This window comes from Salmo trutta, unplaced genomic scaffold (genome assembly GCF_901001165.1).
Source record: "Salmo trutta unplaced genomic scaffold, fSalTru1.1, whole genome shotgun sequence".
Taxonomy (NCBI): domain Eukaryota; kingdom Metazoa; phylum Chordata; class Actinopteri; order Salmoniformes; family Salmonidae; genus Salmo; species Salmo trutta.
In genome coordinates this window covers 223,006-240,892 of record NW_021822708.1, presented here as the reverse complement: position 1 = coordinate 240,892, position 17,887 = coordinate 223,006, and the positions used below count along the sequence as shown (strand labels likewise).

Genomic DNA, 17,887 nt, shown 5'->3' with positions numbered 1-17,887 from the left:
TTCAGCCTAGCTCAGTGCTTCCTGTGGTGGTGGGGCAGCCAGTGGAAAATACAGAGCGTAGGGGTTGGTAGTGTTCTCTAGTTGTGCCGTGATTGGCTCAGTGTTCTGTCACTCATGGGTACACTATGTCACCGCAAAATCTACAGGGAGAGCTCAAAAATTCAAGCCCCTTGGGTGCTGCTGTAGATTTACATTAGAAGTGCCCATCCAAGAAGGCTCAAGGTCATTTGTAATCACTAGCCTGCTATTCAGTGGAGAGGGTGTGTGTTCCAAGTCTGGGTTTAAGGGATTCTTTTCCAATCTTAAAAGGACAAACATTCCCATGCAACACCATGGGCCAGAAAAGGTTGAATACATTGGCCATGCTGTCAATCCAGCATGACTTCTGCCGTGTTCAAAACACCTGGAAACTCGGAACTGGGAAATCTCAGACTTCAATGAGTTCAAGACAACTGGGAATTTGGAAAAAAAACAAGCTCTGACTGGGAAAATAAGTTTTGAACGATCATTCAAATCGGAATTCCAAGTCGAGAACTCAAGCCTCTTTCTAGAGGATCACTGATGTCATGATTAAACCTTGTTTTTTTTTCCAAGTTCCCAGTTGACTTGAAAGCAACATAAATCCAGAGAATGCCAGACTTTGATGACAAAGAGAACGACTGCCACCTTCCTGTAAAAGTGAGCACGGCACAACAAAGTCCAAAAAATGTCTTGTATGCTGCTGCATAAATGATGTAATATGCCGGGGAGATGTGTATACTGTAGCTAAGAAAGTAATGTTAAGTGTAAGTTGTGTAGTAAGCTGTTAGCAATGTGCCTCACCCTAATAATTTGGTCCCTCTCCCCCTCATAACTTATCCTACGGTTCTGACTTGGTGGTGCACATGTAGCCTATAACCTGTTTTAGAGAAATGTCATCATTGAATATTGTAAGAGCTTTCATTGTCTGCTTATATGCCCCCTTTATTTATCCTACGGTTCTGACTTGGTGTACAGAGAGAATACTGTAAGAACGTCCCATGTTCTGAATTCTGTCAGTGTACATTTCAAAAGTGCTGAACAAATAGTTATATTGACTACGTCTGTCCTAGCTCAATCATTGTCTTAATTGAAATTACGGAATGCCTCTTATCCGCTCATCGTTCCCTTATGCCACAGTTTGTACATCTCAATTGTCAGTAGAAACCACATTTGTTTTAAGCAAGTCAGCCATTTCAGCTATGTTTTTTTTTTAAAGGCAGTAAATGAGGCTGAATGAACTGTGTCCCTGCCAGACAAGGCTCCACTGATCGCCAGGTGTAGCGGTGGTAAAGATTCACTCCATGGTGCTGAAAAGAAAGCTCTGCTGTTGGGACAGCTTTATGTAGGCCCTAACAGTTTGTGGGCATTATAGTGCAATTAATGTAATGTTTATTGTTGTGTTGCGTAGTGGCTTTGCTGACATGCATACAAAAAAAATGGCATGTTAAAATCCCCAATACATCTGCCATACACCATTCTGGATCTAGAGTAATGTACCTGAAGTAGAACTGCACTTTCTAGCAAAACCAACTCTGAATTTTGCCCAAGGAAGTACATACGTCTCAACAGATCTCATATAGTGAGTGTCTTGGCCTTCTCTGCTCCTGTTGCAGTATGCCATTCTCTGTCTGTATTTAGATGAGACCTGTTGAAGCTCTGTGTTTTGAAGGACCTTTTGCCCAGTCAAGCACACACAGAGGACTTGGAACCTCACGATGGCATTCTTCAACTCCCACAACTGGCTCAACTTCTTCACATCAGCGAAGAAGAAGGTTGGTTCAGCAGACGCCACTTACGGTCATGCATGAATACCAATATGGGTGGGCCCTCGGAATCAAACCCACAATCGAGGAGTTGCAAGAACCAAGCTCTACCAACGGATCCATACAGGACCCTGCCTGCCTGCCTGCCTGCCTGCCTGCCTGCCTGCCTGAGACAGTTTATCACTCTATCCTATAGTATCAGGAATTGTCCCAGATGTACCTGTGTTACCGGTGTGAAATGGCTAGCTAGTTAGTGGTGCGCTAGTCAGCGGAGGCTGGTGGGAGGTGCTGAGTCCCGTGTGGTTCAGGTGGTAGAGCATGGCGTTTGTAACACCAAGGGTTGTAGGGTTTGATTCCTGCTGGTACCACCCATGCATAAAATGTCTGCACTCATGATTTAAGTGGCTTTAAATAAAAAGCATCTGCTAGATGGCAAATATTGTTATTATATTACAGGTGCAGGAGCTCCAACAACAACAAGAAGGACGTAAGTTGCAAGCTTCTGCTAATTGACATACATATATTATAAAATATTCTAAACGGTCAGACCTCTTGACAAGGTCGCTGTGACTCCTTTGTTTCATTTTCATTAGAGAAAATCATTTGAATTTGCATCCCTCGGGATCTCTGGCCAATAGGGTCCAGCTGAGACATCATCTCTCAGAGCAGTCATCCCTCAGGATCTCTACGGCCAATAGGGTCCAGCTGAGACATCATCTCTCAGAGCAGTCATCCCTGAGGATCTCTACGGCCAATAGGGTCCAGCTGAGACATCATCTCTCAGAGCAGTCATCCCTCAGGATCTCTACGGCCAATAGGGTCCAGCTGAGATATCATCTCTCAGAGCAGTCATCCCTATGCTGCCCCCTGCTGATAGCTCATCTCTCAGGGCATCTATGAGGAGAAGTGGGGGTTTCGAAAGGTGCCACTCAAGACGTTTGGGTTATAGGACATTACTCATGGTCTGAAGAAATGGCAGTAAGGAATTTCAGTTAAGCCCCAAAAATGTCTTCCCTCACTGTGAGCTGTGAACTTTACCTGCAGGTAGCCACGTATGTAACGTTACGTTTTCCAGACATCTAAACGCTAGCTGACGTTAGCTACCTTAACTTATAAAAAAAAAAAATATGCATTACATTTTACAATGTTTTGTTTATTATTGAATATTATATGGTTCCTTTCGAAACCCCCACTTCTCCTCATAGATGCACTGAGATGACATATCAGCAGGGGGCAGCATAGAGACCCTGAGAGACGACTGCTCTGTGCAGGGACGGACTGGGAATGAAAAATGGCCCTGGACTTTTTGACTCAGACCGGCCCATCAAACCCCCCCCCCTCCCCAGCAATACACCACCACCCACACAACCCACGCCACACTTTATGTCAACAAGATTACTGAATAATATTTATAACAAATCACTTTTAGTAAAATAGAACAGAGGGGAACGTGTTGCTCTTATGAGGAGGCTGGCTAGAAGGAGCACATATTGGCACAATGTCACCGGCAGCAAGACGGCAAGAATCTCTGGAACCATCTGACCAGCAGAATAGATAATACAGGAGGACATTTTGTTGGTGAAAAGACTGGTGAGTAGACAAGTCATAGAATAAAATTAAAAATAAATGGTTTTCTTCTTTCGAGACCTTTTTCGTTGGCATAGTCTTCATTTCCTTCAGGTTCATTGATCTTCCGTAGTCCTGGTTGTGTATTCTTCAAATCCCGATTGTTTTAACCTAGTCCGCTGTTCTGCCAGACTCATGAGCTCACTCTGTAAATTGTCCACCGTTGCTCTGCTCTGAAATTCAATCATACATTTGCTTAGTTCTTGAAGGTGCTCTGTGGAAGGCCACTGGCACTAAAGGTTTTAGGGTCCAGAAGAGCCATGTCGACCATACAAAGTGTCATTACTCAGAAATCACAAATGGATGCCATCTATAACTGTATCCAGAATTTGATTATGGACACCAACCCTGTATGCACTCTCTGCCCCAGTAAAAGTCTCATCTAGTGCCATCTCATCTAGTGCCATCTCATCTAGTGCCATCTCATCTAGTGCCATCTCATCTAGTACCATCTCATCTAGTGCCATCTCATCTAGTGCCATCTCATCTAGTGCCATCTCATCTAGTACCATCTCATCTAGTGCCATCTCATCTAGTGCCATCTCATCTAGTGCCATCTCATCTAGTGCCATGGTTTTCTTCTTTCGAGACCTTTTTCGTTGGCATAGTGTTCTCTAACTCCAGCTCTGTCTGTTTCCTCATCTCGTTGCTGCAACTTCCTGTTGGCCCACTGAACAAATATGTCTGCAGCTGCCTTGACTTTTTCCAAAAAATCTCTTGCTGTTCCTTTCAGCTGCTCCTCTGTAGACACAACCATACGATGCGCAGACAGAATGTCCATTCCACTTGTTTGAAGATATTTTTTTTAAACTGGTGAGGTGACCTGAAATATTCTAAGGAATATCTGAGCTGTATTGTATTGTTTCATACTTCAGCAACCCCTCAATGTATCCTTGTGCCTTGACCCGTGCAGTAGTGTTGATGTGAGAAGGGCATCAACATACACAGAGCCTCATCTGGATTTCCTAAAAATCTCCAAAGATCTTCTTTAATAAAGGCACTGTCTTTAGCCCACCAGCGAGTCTCTCCGAATTGGAGCAAGATGTCTGTGTCTTGGGTCCTTGCTCTCCTTCTCCCAAATGTTCATCCTCTGGTAGGATTCACAGAAGAACACAGCAATGTTGTTCATGAGAGAGAGAGAAAAAAAGTGACCCACTTGGCAAGACACTCTCTCTGTTGTGTCTGCCAAAACAAGGTTAAAAAAATGTGTGCATAGCAACCACACATGCAATGGATTGGTGGACTTTACAGAGAGCAGGGCAGAGAAGCCTTTATACTGGCCTTACTGGAGGCTCCATCAGTGGAATTGCCAATGCACTTGCTGATGTCAAGCTTCATGTTTTCCATGTTTCTACTCAGTACCTGGACAAAGTATAGTCCAGTGGGATGCCTCACATTTCACCACAGCCACAAGCCTCTCATGGACGACGTTCGTCACATACCCGACTATGACAGAGCATTGATCTTGTGTTGTAATATACTGCGTAGTGTCAATCTGGACTGAATTACATACCAGCTTCATGGGTTTCACTTGCTATGGTGGCCTGCATTGTTTGTCGGATGGTGTTAATGACGTTATCGATGGTAGTCCTTAATGATAGAGTGATTACAGAGCATCTGCCCCCTTTCTTGACACAGGCAGTTTCCTGCTTTTCTCTTATGCAGGAAGTGAGATGCTCTTTCATACACATGTCGTACTTTCCCAGCAGAATGATCATCTCTAAAAAGTTGACATGGTCAATGCTGCTGTCACCTAGCGTATAAGCTGCTTCAGACTGCATGCCTCTGCTGTCACCTAGCGTATAAGCTGCTTCAGAATGCATGCCTCTGTAGCTCAATGCTGCTGTCACCTAGCGTATAAGCTGCTTCAGAATGCATGCCTCTGTAGCTCAGACCCCTCTGGCCTATTTATTTCTTTTATTTATTTATTTCACCTTCATTTAACCAGGTAGGCAAGTTGAGAACAAGTCCTTTATTTAACCAGGTAGGCTAGTTGAGAACAAGTCCTTTATTTAACCAGGTAGGCTAGTTGAGAACAAGTCCTTTATTTAACCAGGTAGGCAAGTTGAGAACAAGTTCTCATTTACAATTGCGACCTGGCCAAGATAAAGCAAAGCAGTTCGACACAAACAACACAGAGTTACACATGGAGTAAAACAACATACAATCAATGATGCAGTAGAAAAAAATAAAAAATAAAAAAGACTTTAACAACTATCTATAATGCTCTCTAGCACTTGCCGTCTTCTGCACACTTGCTCTCTATGAGCAGACATCTGACTGCCGAGGAACAGGGCTCTCAATGTTACCTTTGGAGGACCTTAGAAAGTAGGCCTCAGCATAACCTCTAGTAGGCCTCAGCATAACCTCTAGTAGGCCTCAGCATAACCTCTATGGATAATGCTCTTCTCATGCTCCTCCACTCTCTGATGGATCTGCTTCTGTAACAGTCTAGCTTCCGTCCCTCTCCTCGCCCCAACCTGGGCTCGAACCAGGGACCCTCTGCACACACCAACAACAGTCACCCACGAAGCATCGTTACCCATCGCGCCACAAAAGCCGCGGCCCTCGCAGAGCAAAGGGGGAACAACTACTTAAGGTCGCAGAGCGAGTGACGTCACCGATTGAAACGCTATTAGCGCCACCGCTAACTAGCTAGCCATTTCACGTCGGTTACACTTCCAGTCTGCCGTTCCGTTCATGAAAAGGGCTGTTCTCTGTGGGCTTTTTAAATACCATACAAACGAAAGCAGAATAAAGCATTGTTCTCTTCATTGTAAATGACAACCACTTCTTGATTGGTCCCCTCTTTACAAAAGGAAACCTTCTGCACCACGGACTTTTCCCACTTTCGTTGGGGGCGGAAACAACAAAAAAACAAAACATATCTAGGTCCCCATGACTACGGCCTCTTTAAAATTAGGTTGGCATCCTGGCTCTGGCTTAATCTACATCTGTCCACTGAAGATACACTATCCTCAACCTGGACGAGTAATTACTATACATTTGTATATTATTATAATATTATAACATTAAATGCAAAGTATAATGTATAATATGAATATATTAATTATATAATGTTAGTATGCTCATATAATAGTATACTGTATACCACTAGTATAATATTAATATGTTAATTATATAATAGGATACTGTATACCACTAGTATAATATTAATATGTTAATTATATAATAGTATACTGTATACCACTAGTATAATATTAATATGTTAATTATATAATAGGATACTGTATACCACTAGTATAATATGAATATATTAATTATATAATGTTAGTATGCTCATATAATAGGATACTATATACCACTAGTATAATATTAATATATTAATTATATAATAGTATACTGTATACCACTAGTATAATATTAATATGTTAATTATATAATAGGATACTGTATACCACTAGTATAATATTAATATGTTAATTATATAATAGGATACTGTATACCACTAGTATGATATTAATATGTTAATTATATAATAGGATACTGTATACCACTAGTATAATATTAATATGTTAATATTATAATAGGATACTGTATACCACTAGTATGATATTAATTCCAATTGGACAATACAGCAGTTTAGGAAATACACAACCACAACATTTCTAATTTTTGTTGTAGGTTTTGTTCCGTCATTAAATCCCTGTGAAAGAAAAATGTTCTCCATTTGGTGGTTAGTCTCTAGTGTGTTAATGCTTAGTACTAACTTGTCAATAATCAGAACCAGTCATGCAGAACAATGTTTCCAATGTTTGCTGTAGCAAGTAAACCCTTTTTGTTAATGTCCCGCCCCATCCAGGCTGTGATTGGTCGCTTCACGAAAAGTGACATTGACGAGCGTTTGTTTCAACAAAAAGGCACCCGATATATATAGCTAAATAGCCAGCTAGCCAAACCCAAACGTTGCTTATCTTATCCCTATTGTCTTCTGTCTTACCGCTTCAGCTGCAAAATCCTTTAACTAACAGTTGAACTGGTATCGCTGGGCTCAATGGGTTGCTCTCTCTCTCCTCTCTGCTGCCAGTGCCTTCAGGCTCACTAGGCTGAGATGATTGATTGGTAACGGCGCCAAATGAATAATTTGCCATTTTAAAACTGGATCAGCCTCAAGGGACTGCAACCTCTTTTCTCTCATATTAGGGCATGGAACCAGTAGAGCCACATAAATAGTTCAGAAATAGACCTGCCTTAAGCCAGGTTCATGCATGTAGGAACCATAATAACAATCCTTGGCACTCTACAGAAATAACCATACGTGTCATCCTGCTAACTCCTCTGAAAGGGACACCCATGTTCTGGAAAAGACCCCAAGAGGTGTAACCATAGCAACAGTACATAGTTGGCCACAACACAGTTACATGAATAACCAGGCATGTCTACACCCCAGACAGGTGCATGTCTAAGGCTGTCCAATGACACAGAGCACGTATAGAGTGCACTAGTTTTGCTGGCTCCTTCTGAAATAAATAATTGCCACATATGTACTGAAAAATTCACAATACACCACCTTTTAAAGTTTTTTTCTCTTTTTGTTTTGTCCATCTTGCTCCAATCCACTATTTATCCAAATGTCACCATTTAAACAGAGATGGGAAAGGGGCGGGGCCCAGGTAAAGTTAGAATGGACTGGTCAGTCAGACACACAGCACTGGACCCTATATAGGGCATAGAGAGTTAGACTGCTCTGAGAGAAGATGTCTCAGCTGGACCCTATATAGGGCATAGAGAGTTAGAGACAGTGAGAGATGACGTCGCAGCTGGACCCTATATAGGGCATAGAGAGTTAGACTGCTCTGAGAGAAGATGTCTCAGCTGGACCCTATATAGGGCATAGAGAGTTAGACTGCTCTGAGAGAAGATGTCTCAGCTGGACCCTATATAGGGCATAGAGAGTTAGACTGCTCTGAGAGATGACGTCACAGCTGGACCCTATATAGGGCATAGAGAGTTAGACTGCTCTGAGAGATGACGTCACAGCTGGACCCTATATAGGGCATAGAGAGTTAGAGACAGTGAGAGAAGATGTCGCAGCTGGACCCTATATAAAGTATGTTTCTTTTCGGTGACACGCACCAGCTTGACGTCATAACAAAATGGCAGCCTACTTGAGCCGGTTGCACCACATTTCACTCCACGTTACAAACGTGGATAAAATAGCGTATGAACTGGTTTCTAAATTTAAGTTTAATTTATTTGTTGCGAGGCTGACGGAGAAGTCTAAACAGTTGGCTTTTAGAAAAGGAGCTGCAGTTTTCGTCGTCAATGAAAGACCAAACATGTCCCCTCTTGAATTGAATGGAGTAACGCTATCGACCGAGAGAGGGATTTCTCCTTCAGAGTCGGAACCGGGATGGACTAACAACATTCAACCGGGGGAAAACAACGACAAGGATCCGAATTGTCTTTACGATGTCCACCCACATTATCCCGTCGATACCGCGTCTAACGTCTGTTTCGAAGTGGAAGATGTGGAAAGGTCATTCAAGTCTCTTCGTAACCTCGGCTGCGATTTCTTGGTTCCCCCAACAGAGGTGTGTGACGACAAGGGACTTGTCACCTATTCAGTCGTCAAATCAATCTTGGGAAATGTGAACCACACGCTCGTTGACACGAGTAAATATAACGGGAGCTTCTTACCCGGGTTTCAGGAGGTGGAAAACGTGGCTAAGAGTACAGAGTCATGTCCAATCACTCATTTTGATCACATCACCTATGCTTGTCCAAGACGATGCACACCGCAGGTGATGAGCTGGTATGAGCGACACTTTGGCTTCCAGAGGTTCTTCATTGACAGGTTAAGTGGCTTTGTTAAAAAATAAAAATTCGTTCTGCAATTGAAAATAATGAATTGTTAGATGATTATTGATCATGCATCTCAATACAAAGTGATATGAATAAAAGTTATTGTGAGTACAGAACATTTTTGTTTGGGTTGGACACCAGACCTGTTAGTGTTGTCATGCTACTCTGTGTCATAAGCCAAACATATGACAGAGTGGAATGATGGCACAAACCGGGTTTGGTACCCAGGCTAAGCTATAAGGATAAACCATATAATTAGGCATTTTTAATACTAATTAAATAGTATGTCTATGGGATAAACAATTAAGAAAAATAGATTATTTTTCTGTAAGTGTTGTTTTTTTTTCATCTGGGACAATAAATAAATGGATTCTGTCTGTTTCCCTGAGCAGTAATGAGGATGTGGATGAGGGCTATGTTCTGAACAAGGAGGGCATTGGACTGCGTCTCACAGCCATGGAGTATTGGAAATGCAGCGAAACAGGAATCGAGCTTCCCTTCACAGATAAGAAACAACCGGACTGCAAGTTTGTCATTGCAGAGTCGCTGCCTGAACAAGGTCATCGCTTTCTAAGAGTTATTATACTGCTCATTTCTTCATATTTTTATTTTTTTTCCCACGGTTCCTCAAATCCTCTCTTCTCCTCTTTCTCACCTGTTTTGGAAGAGAAGGTCAAAGGTCTCTCGTCTTCAATTTGATTTGAGGAGGTTAGGTGTAGAGGTTGACACGGGAATGAAAATTCAGTCAAATCCCCCCCCCCCCCCCCCCCGTACTTCCCTGATCCGGCAACAGTTCTATAACCCCAGAACTTTCCTGTCCCTTCCTGATAAAAATCCGTCCCGTGCGCAGAAATATGTAGGCTATTGTGTTTGTTTAGGAAGTATTACAAATAATGTAATATTGCGACTGTGATTATGTGGTTGTATTGTGTAATTGTAGTTAAATGTTCAGACTGTAGGCCTAAACCTCTCTGGATGAGAAGGTATTCTATATGACCTAAATAGATGGAGGATGAGGACAGCGCCCCCTGCAGGATGGTCTGTTCACTAGCGTAAATCTGTAGCCTGACATCTGAGCACATATTAACATTTACAACGTCAACCTAAAAAAATAAAATATTAAAATACAAGAACACCTAAACCGACAGTACAGCACAAGTCGATCTATTTTCATTTCACTCTTCACCTCAAATGTCACGGGTTTTTAGTTAAATACTCAAACAATTGGTCTTGATGGTAAAGTTGTTGTGGGTAGAGCAGCTCTGCCGCTTCAGGCCGCTTGTCCCGCTCTGCGGTTGGTTGGACTATTTGTTTGAAACGCAGCATTTGTGTTTATTTTTTAATTTTTTTACAAGCCGTGTACTCGGGGTTTCTTCGTTGTCAAAGACAACTCCCATCAAATTTAGCTTAAACGTCGCTCTTTCCTTGGCTGTACTGTTAGCGATGGGACCTTGTTATGTAACAAGACATTGTAATTCCTCCATTGAAGACTTCATAATTTAGCCTGTTATTGTCGGTTAGCATCTGAGGTAACCTAATGACTGACGCGAGAGTGAGCCGCGGGAGAAATTACCTTATTTTTAATTTTAATCAAATTGCTAGACTGTTGTTTTGAAGAAATGCTCCTTCACATTACATATTTCTGCCCCCCCCAAAAACCTCAGTTTATAACTATTTGTATAGACTGTTGATCCTGTCCCGAAATGGACTCGATAACTTCACTTCCTGTTCCGGTGTCGACCTCTTAGTTAGGAGAGATGATGTGAGGAATAGATGGACTGAGAGAAAGAGATTTTACATTTACCCATGACCAATTTTCATTGTAATGAATTACCACCTGCCGAGACCTGAATCTTGTCCGTCTCTGTCTGTGTGCCAGGCAGGAACCAGGTGGACACCTTCCTGGAGCAGCACAGAGGCCCAGGGATCCAGCACATTGGATTGTACACACAGGACATAGTATCCACAGCACAGACCATGGGCCAGGCAGGAGTCCACTTCTTCTCTCCTCCACCTGCCTACTACACGGAGGTTTGTCTCACTCAGTCACCATAGCACCCAATGGCTCATCCCAAATGGAACCCCTAGAGGATTTGATTGGTATAAGCAATATGGTGACACCTCCACTTAGCCTATCAGAGAGCAGGGTGGAGCTACTACCATATTGATTGCAGCTAATAGTTATAAATAATTTATTGACATTTTATAGCACTTTTCATAATAATCTAAAATCTCTGACTCATGTCCGCCCGTCTCTCACTCACGTCCCCCTCTCTCTCATGTCCGTCCCCCTCTCTCTCATGTCCGTCCCCCTCTCACTCATGTCCGTCCCCCTCTCTCTCACGTCCGTCCCCCTCTCTCCCTCATGTCCCCCTCTCTAACTTGTGACTGAAACAGGTGTGAGATGCCCCAATGCATTGTGGTTCCAGTACATGTATCATTCAAAGGAACCCAAACATTCCTCTGTAGCTCTACATGCATCTACAGGAAGTTGTTTTCTGGAAGTAGGAAGTTGTAGTGTGATTGAACACTACAGGAAGTTGTTTTCAGCAAGTAGGAAGTTGTAGCGTGATTGAACACTACAGGAAGTTGTTTTCAGGAAGTAGGAAGTTGTAGCGTGATTGAACACTACAGGAAGTTGTTTTCAGGAAGTAGGAAGTTGTAGCGTGATTGAAGCGTGTTGTTGGTTGATTTCCTCTCGACTACATTGCGGACGCGTCCCAGATCTTACAGCTCATTGATAGGTATTTAACATGTCAGCTAACCACATCGTATGACGTAGCCATCTGACGCCCGTCTGCACAATGGATGACGTGGCACGCAACCATTGGTTAATGAAACGCCTGCACATCTAGTCAGGCAGGAAGTCGAGCGTTACGTCGACTACCACTGTGCTCGTTGACCAATGTGGCAGGAAGTCAAACGTAACGTCGACTACCACTGACCTCATTGACCCCTGTGTCTTTCCTGTGGCAGGTGGGTAAGCAGCAGGAGATGGAGGACGCAGGTTACGACCCCCAGATGCTGTCTCAGCACGGCATCCTCCTGGACACAGACCTGCGCCAGGCCCAGACTGACCCCTCCTGTCAGACTACGGACACGCAGAAGAAAAGGTACCAGATTCATTAGCTAGCCTGTAGGTATCAAATGCTAGTGTTCCTCAAAAGCTGTCAAGGGTTTTCAATATAGTACTTTATTTCACCTCTGATGAGACCGCAGTATGTCTACTGTTCTGCTTCATCACAACACAGAGTGTGGAGACCGGTCGGTCAGGAGTGTGGAGACCGGTCGGTCAGGAGTGTGGAGACCGGTCGGTCAGGAGTGTGGAGACCGGTCGGTCAGGAGTGTGGAGACCGGTCGGTCAGGAGTGTGGAGACGTTAGTCTCAACTACACCAACATCTCCGTTTTGAAATGTTTTCTAATGATGATCAAACACCTTCAAGGAAGTGAGACACCCAGCTTTTAATGACTGACTGAGGTGGAGGCTACCCAATATATCTACCCTATGTTTTCCTCTCTTCTCATTCCCTCTAAACAGATACCTGTTCCAGGTGTTCACCAAGTCCATCTTCTCATTCCCTCTAAACAGATACCTGTTCCAGGTGTTCACCAAGTCCATCTTCTCATTCCCTCTAAACAGATACCTGTTCCAGGTGTTCACCAAGCCCATCTTCTCATTCCCTCTAAACAGATACCTGCTTCAGGTGTTCACCAAGCCCATCTTCTCATTCCCTCTAAACAGATACCTGCTTCAGGTGTTCACCAAGTCCATCTTCTCATTCCCTCTAAACAGATACCTGCTTCAGGTGTTCACCAAGCCCATCTTCTCATTCCCTCTAAACAGATACCTGCTTCAGGTGTTCACCAAGCCCATCTTCTCATTCCCTCTAAACAGATACCTGCTTCAGGTGTTCACCAAGCCCATCTTCTCAGAGGACACTTTCTTCCTGGAGCTAATAGAGAGGAGAGGTGCGTCAGGGTTCGGAGAGGGGAACATCCAAGCCCTGTGGAGGTCTGTCCAGGCATACATGGACACAGAGAGGGCAGAGACTGAGGCACAAGGAGAGAACACAACTCAACCACAGAACATAACCCCAGAACCGAAGCACTGCCACAACGCGTAACATCTTACAGCGAACACTGCAGCAGAAGCGAACTCCTTCCTCCGCTACTCTTTCGTCTGTGTGAGGCTACAATACACTGAGGTTCCCCGGGAAGCTGTGAAGCGCCGGGGAAGCATGATTGAATGACTGTGTTTGAGTCTGTTATTAAATGTTTATGTTTAATGATTTTTCATTAAATCATGTATGACTACAAATATTTGTATGGCTTATATAAATTATTATACAGTACCGGTCAAAAGTTTGGGTTTTTGTTTATTTTGACTATTTTCTACATTGTAGAATAATAGTGAAGACATCAAAACTATAAAATAACAAACATGGAATCACGTAGTAAACAACAACAAAAAAGTGTTAAACAAATCAAAATATATTTTAGATTCTTCAAAGTAGCTTCCATTTGCTTTGACAACTTCTACACACTCTTGGCATTCACTCAACCAGCTTCATGAGGGGAAGCTTTTCCAATAGTCTTGGCGTTCACTCAACCAGCTTCATGAGGGAAGCTTTTCCAATAGTCTTGGTGTTCACCTAACCAGCTTCATGAGGGGAAGCTTTTCCAATAGTCTTGGCGTTCACTCAACCAGCTTCATGAGGGAAGCTTTTCCAATAGTCTTGGCGTTCACTCAGCCAGCTTCATGAGGGGAATGCTTTTCCAATAGTCTTGGCGTTCACTCAGCCAGCTTCATGAGGGGAATGCTTTTCCAATAGTCTTGGCGTTCACTCAACCAGCTTCACGAGGGGAATGCTTTTCCAATAGTCTTGGCGTTCACTCAACCAGCTTCATGAGGGGAAGCTTTTCCAATAGTCTTGAAGGAGATCTTTGGTGGTGGAAAACCAGCAATTTGCTGCTCCATTCTCATTTCACCTCTTAGCTGCTGTCGTTGCAAATGCCTCAGTGAACTTCCAAACGGTGGGTTATAGGGCTGTTACGGTGACCAAATTACCTCCACACCGCCAGTCAAGTTCAACGTGACCGTTTAGCTGAGGGTCATTAGTAGCCTACCAAACTTGCTAACTGCCTGGTACTCAGCACTCTATTGTCCCTCTAATCTCTCTGACATCAATGCAAAATGTAATAGAAAATCTAATCAAACACTTCATGAGAGTTCATGTTGCGCAACATTTCTATAGGCTATGCAATTGCGTGAGAACAGATTGATGGCCTCTATTAAAAAGAGGAGGATCCCATCAGCTTTCTATAGGCTTGGCCTACTATATTTATTTCTCAACTTTCCTAATATTAAGCACATTGCTTCTCTTTATAACAGGAGTACAGCCTACCTGGCTGGCATGAAAATGAACCATGGGAAAAGCGTCCTCCATTCACTATTTAAGTGCATAGATTACATGTATTTTTTTTCCCTTGCCCCTGTTTTGAGGCAGGTGAATGATTCATGGTCAATTCTAAATCAAAACTAATTCCACATGGTCATGGCTCACATCAACACCATCATGCCGGAAACCCTAGACCCACTCCAATTTGCGTACTGCCCAACCAGATCCACAGATGATCCAATCTCTATCGCCACTCCACACTGCCCTTTCCCACCTGGACAAAAGGAACACCTATGTGAGAATGCTGTTCATTGCCTACAGCTCAGCGTTCAACACCATAGTACCCACAAAGCTCATCACTAAGCTAAGGACCCTGGGACTAAACACCTCCCTGTGCAACTGGATCCTGGACTTCCTGACGGGCCACCCCCAGGTGGTAAGTTTATACAACAACACATCTGCCAGTCCCATACTGTCCATTGTAGTCCCATCCTGTACTCCCTGTTCACCCACGACTGCGTTGCCAAGCACGACTCCAACACCATCATTAAGTTAGCTGACGACACAACAGTGGTAGCCCTAATCCCTGACAACGATGAGACAGCCTATAGGGAGGAGGTCAGAGACTGCCAGGACAACAACCTCTCCCTCAACGTGAGCAAGACAAAGATCGTGGACAAAAGGAAAAGGAGGGCCGAACAGGCCCCCCTTAACAATGACGGGGATGTTGTGGAGCGGGTCGAGAGCTTCAAGTTCCTTGGTGTCCACATCACCAACAAACTATCATGATCTAAACATACCAAGACAGTCATGAAGAGGGCACGACAACACCTTTTCCCCCTCAGGAGACTGAAAAAAATTGGCATGGGTCCCCAGATCCTCAAAATGTTCTACAGCTGCACCATCGAGAGCATCCTAACCGGTAACTGGCAACTGCTCGGCATAAATGTAGATAAAATGTAGCATTGTTTTGTTTGATAAAATCTATTTTTATGTTCAAATGTAGGAACCGGGTTCTACAGTTTGACCCCACTGCTGTCTCTGGCTCCACACCCACCCCTCCCGGCCATCTAGATGTGTGAAAGTTTGTCTATAAGCTAATGATCCATCACATACAACATTCCTGGGAGTGTGTAAACATACATTTTTTTATTAACATAGCATTTTGTATGTTCTCAGTAGTTATGTACTTGAAAATGTATCATGTTGACCAATTCGGCACATTTGGTCAAACTCCTGGCAGACTAATTCTTCACTGGATCAGTCTGAAACTTTGCACACACACTGCTTCCATCTGGTGGCTAAAATCTAAATTACACCTAGACTCCAATCTGAAGATATGGCCTTTCTCTTGCATTTCAAAGATGATGAGATTTTTTTTTTGAAAACGCATGTTTTTTGGTTTGTATTATCTTTTACCAGATCTAATGTGTTATATTCTCTTACATTAATTTCACATTTCCACAAATTTCAAAGTGTTTCCTTTCAAATGGTATCACAAATATGTATATCCTTGCTTCAGGTCCTGAGCTACAGGCAGTTAGATTTGGGTATGTCATTTTAGGTGAAAACTGAAAATTATAGTACGATCCTTGTGTAAGCACGGTAATAAGGTCTACACCTGTTGTATTCGGCATCCTTGGGTAAGCACGGTAATAAGGTCTACACCTGTTGTATTCGGCATCCTTGGGTAAGCACGGTAATAAGGTCTACCTACACCTGTTGTATTCGGCATCCTTGGGTAAGCACGGTAAGGTCTACACCTGTTGTATTCGGCATCCTTGGGTAAGCACGGTAATAAGGTCTACACCTGTTGTATTCGGCATCCTTGTGTAAGCACGGTAAGGTCTACCTACACCTGTTGTATTCGGCATCCTTGGGTAAGCACGGTAAGGTCTACACCTGTTGTATTCGGCATCCTTGGGTAAGCACGGTAATAAGGTCTACACCTGTTGTATTCGGCATCCTTGTGTAAGCACGGTAATAAGGTCTACACCTGTTGTATTTGGCATCCTTGTGTAAGCACGGTAATAAGGTCTACACCTGTTGTATTCGGCATCCTTGTGTAAGCACGGTAAGGTCTACCTACACCTGTTGTATTCGGCATCCTTGTGTAAGCACGGTAATAAGGTCTACACCTGTTGTATTCGGCATCCTTGGGTAAGAACGGTAATAAGGTCTACACCTGTTGTATTCGGCATCCTTGGGTAAGCACGGTAAGGTCTACCTACACCTGTTGTATTCGGCATCCTTGTGTAAGCACGGTAATAAGGTCTACACCTGTTGTATTCGGCATCCTTGTGTAAGCACGGTAAGGTCTACCTACACCTGTTGTATTCGGCATCCTTGGGTAAGAACGGTAAGGTCTACCTACACCTGTTGTATTCGGCATCCTTGGGTAAGCACGGTAATAAGGTCTACACCTGTTGTATTCGGCATCCTTGTGTAAGCACGGTAATAAGGTCTACACCTGTTGTATTCGGCATCCTTGTGTAAGCACGGTAAGGTCTACCTACACCTGTTGTATTCGGCATCCTTGTGTAAGCACGGTAAGGTCTACACCTGTTGTATTCGGCATCCTTGGGTAAGCACGGTAATAAGGTCTACACCTGTTGTATTCGGCATCCTTGTGTAAGCACGGTAAGGTCTACACCTGTTGTATTCGGCATCCTTGGGTAAGCACGGTAATAAGGTCTACACCTGTTGTGTTCGGCATCCTTGTGTAAGCACGGTAAGGTCTACACCTGTTGTATTCGGCATCCTTGGCTAAGCACGGTAATAAGGTCTACACCTGTTGTATTCGGCATCCTTGGCTAAGCACGGTAATAAGGTCTACACCTGTTGTATTCGGCATCCTTGGGTAAGAACGGTAATAAGGTCTACACCTGTTGTATTCGGCATCCTTGGCTAAGCACGGTAATAAGGTCTACACCTGTTGTATTCGGCATCCTTGGCTAAGCACGGTAATAAGGTCTACACCTGTTGTATTCGGCATCCTTGGCTAAGCACGGTAATAAGGTCTACACCTGTTGTATTCGGCATCCTTGGCTAAGCACGGTAATAAGGTCTACACCTGTTGTATTCGGCATCCTTGGGTAAGCACGGTAAGGTCTACACCTGTTGTATTCGGCATCCTTGTGTAAGCACGGTAAGGTCTACACCTGTTGTATTCGGCATCCTTGTGTAAGCACGGTAAGGTCTACACCTGTTGTATTCGGCATCCTTGGGTAAGCACGGTAATAAGGTCTACA

General features: G+C 43.5%; 1 protein-coding gene across 1 annotated transcript; it reads left to right on the top strand.

Moving 5' to 3' along the window:
• The first annotated feature begins 8,327 nt into the window (after positions 1-8,327).
• Positions 8,328-13,588, top strand: LOC115183934 (4-hydroxyphenylpyruvate dioxygenase-like protein). The gene is made up of 5 exons (XM_029744915.1): positions 8,328-9,228; positions 9,629-9,795; positions 11,116-11,267; positions 12,213-12,349; positions 13,133-13,588. Exons 1-5 carry the CDS (start codon positions 8,528-8,530, stop codon positions 13,359-13,361), a joined length of 1,386 nt encoding a protein of 461 aa, XP_029600775.1. The 5' UTR covers positions 8,328-8,527; the 3' UTR covers positions 13,362-13,588.
• Positions 13,589-17,887: the final 4,299 nt, after the last annotated feature.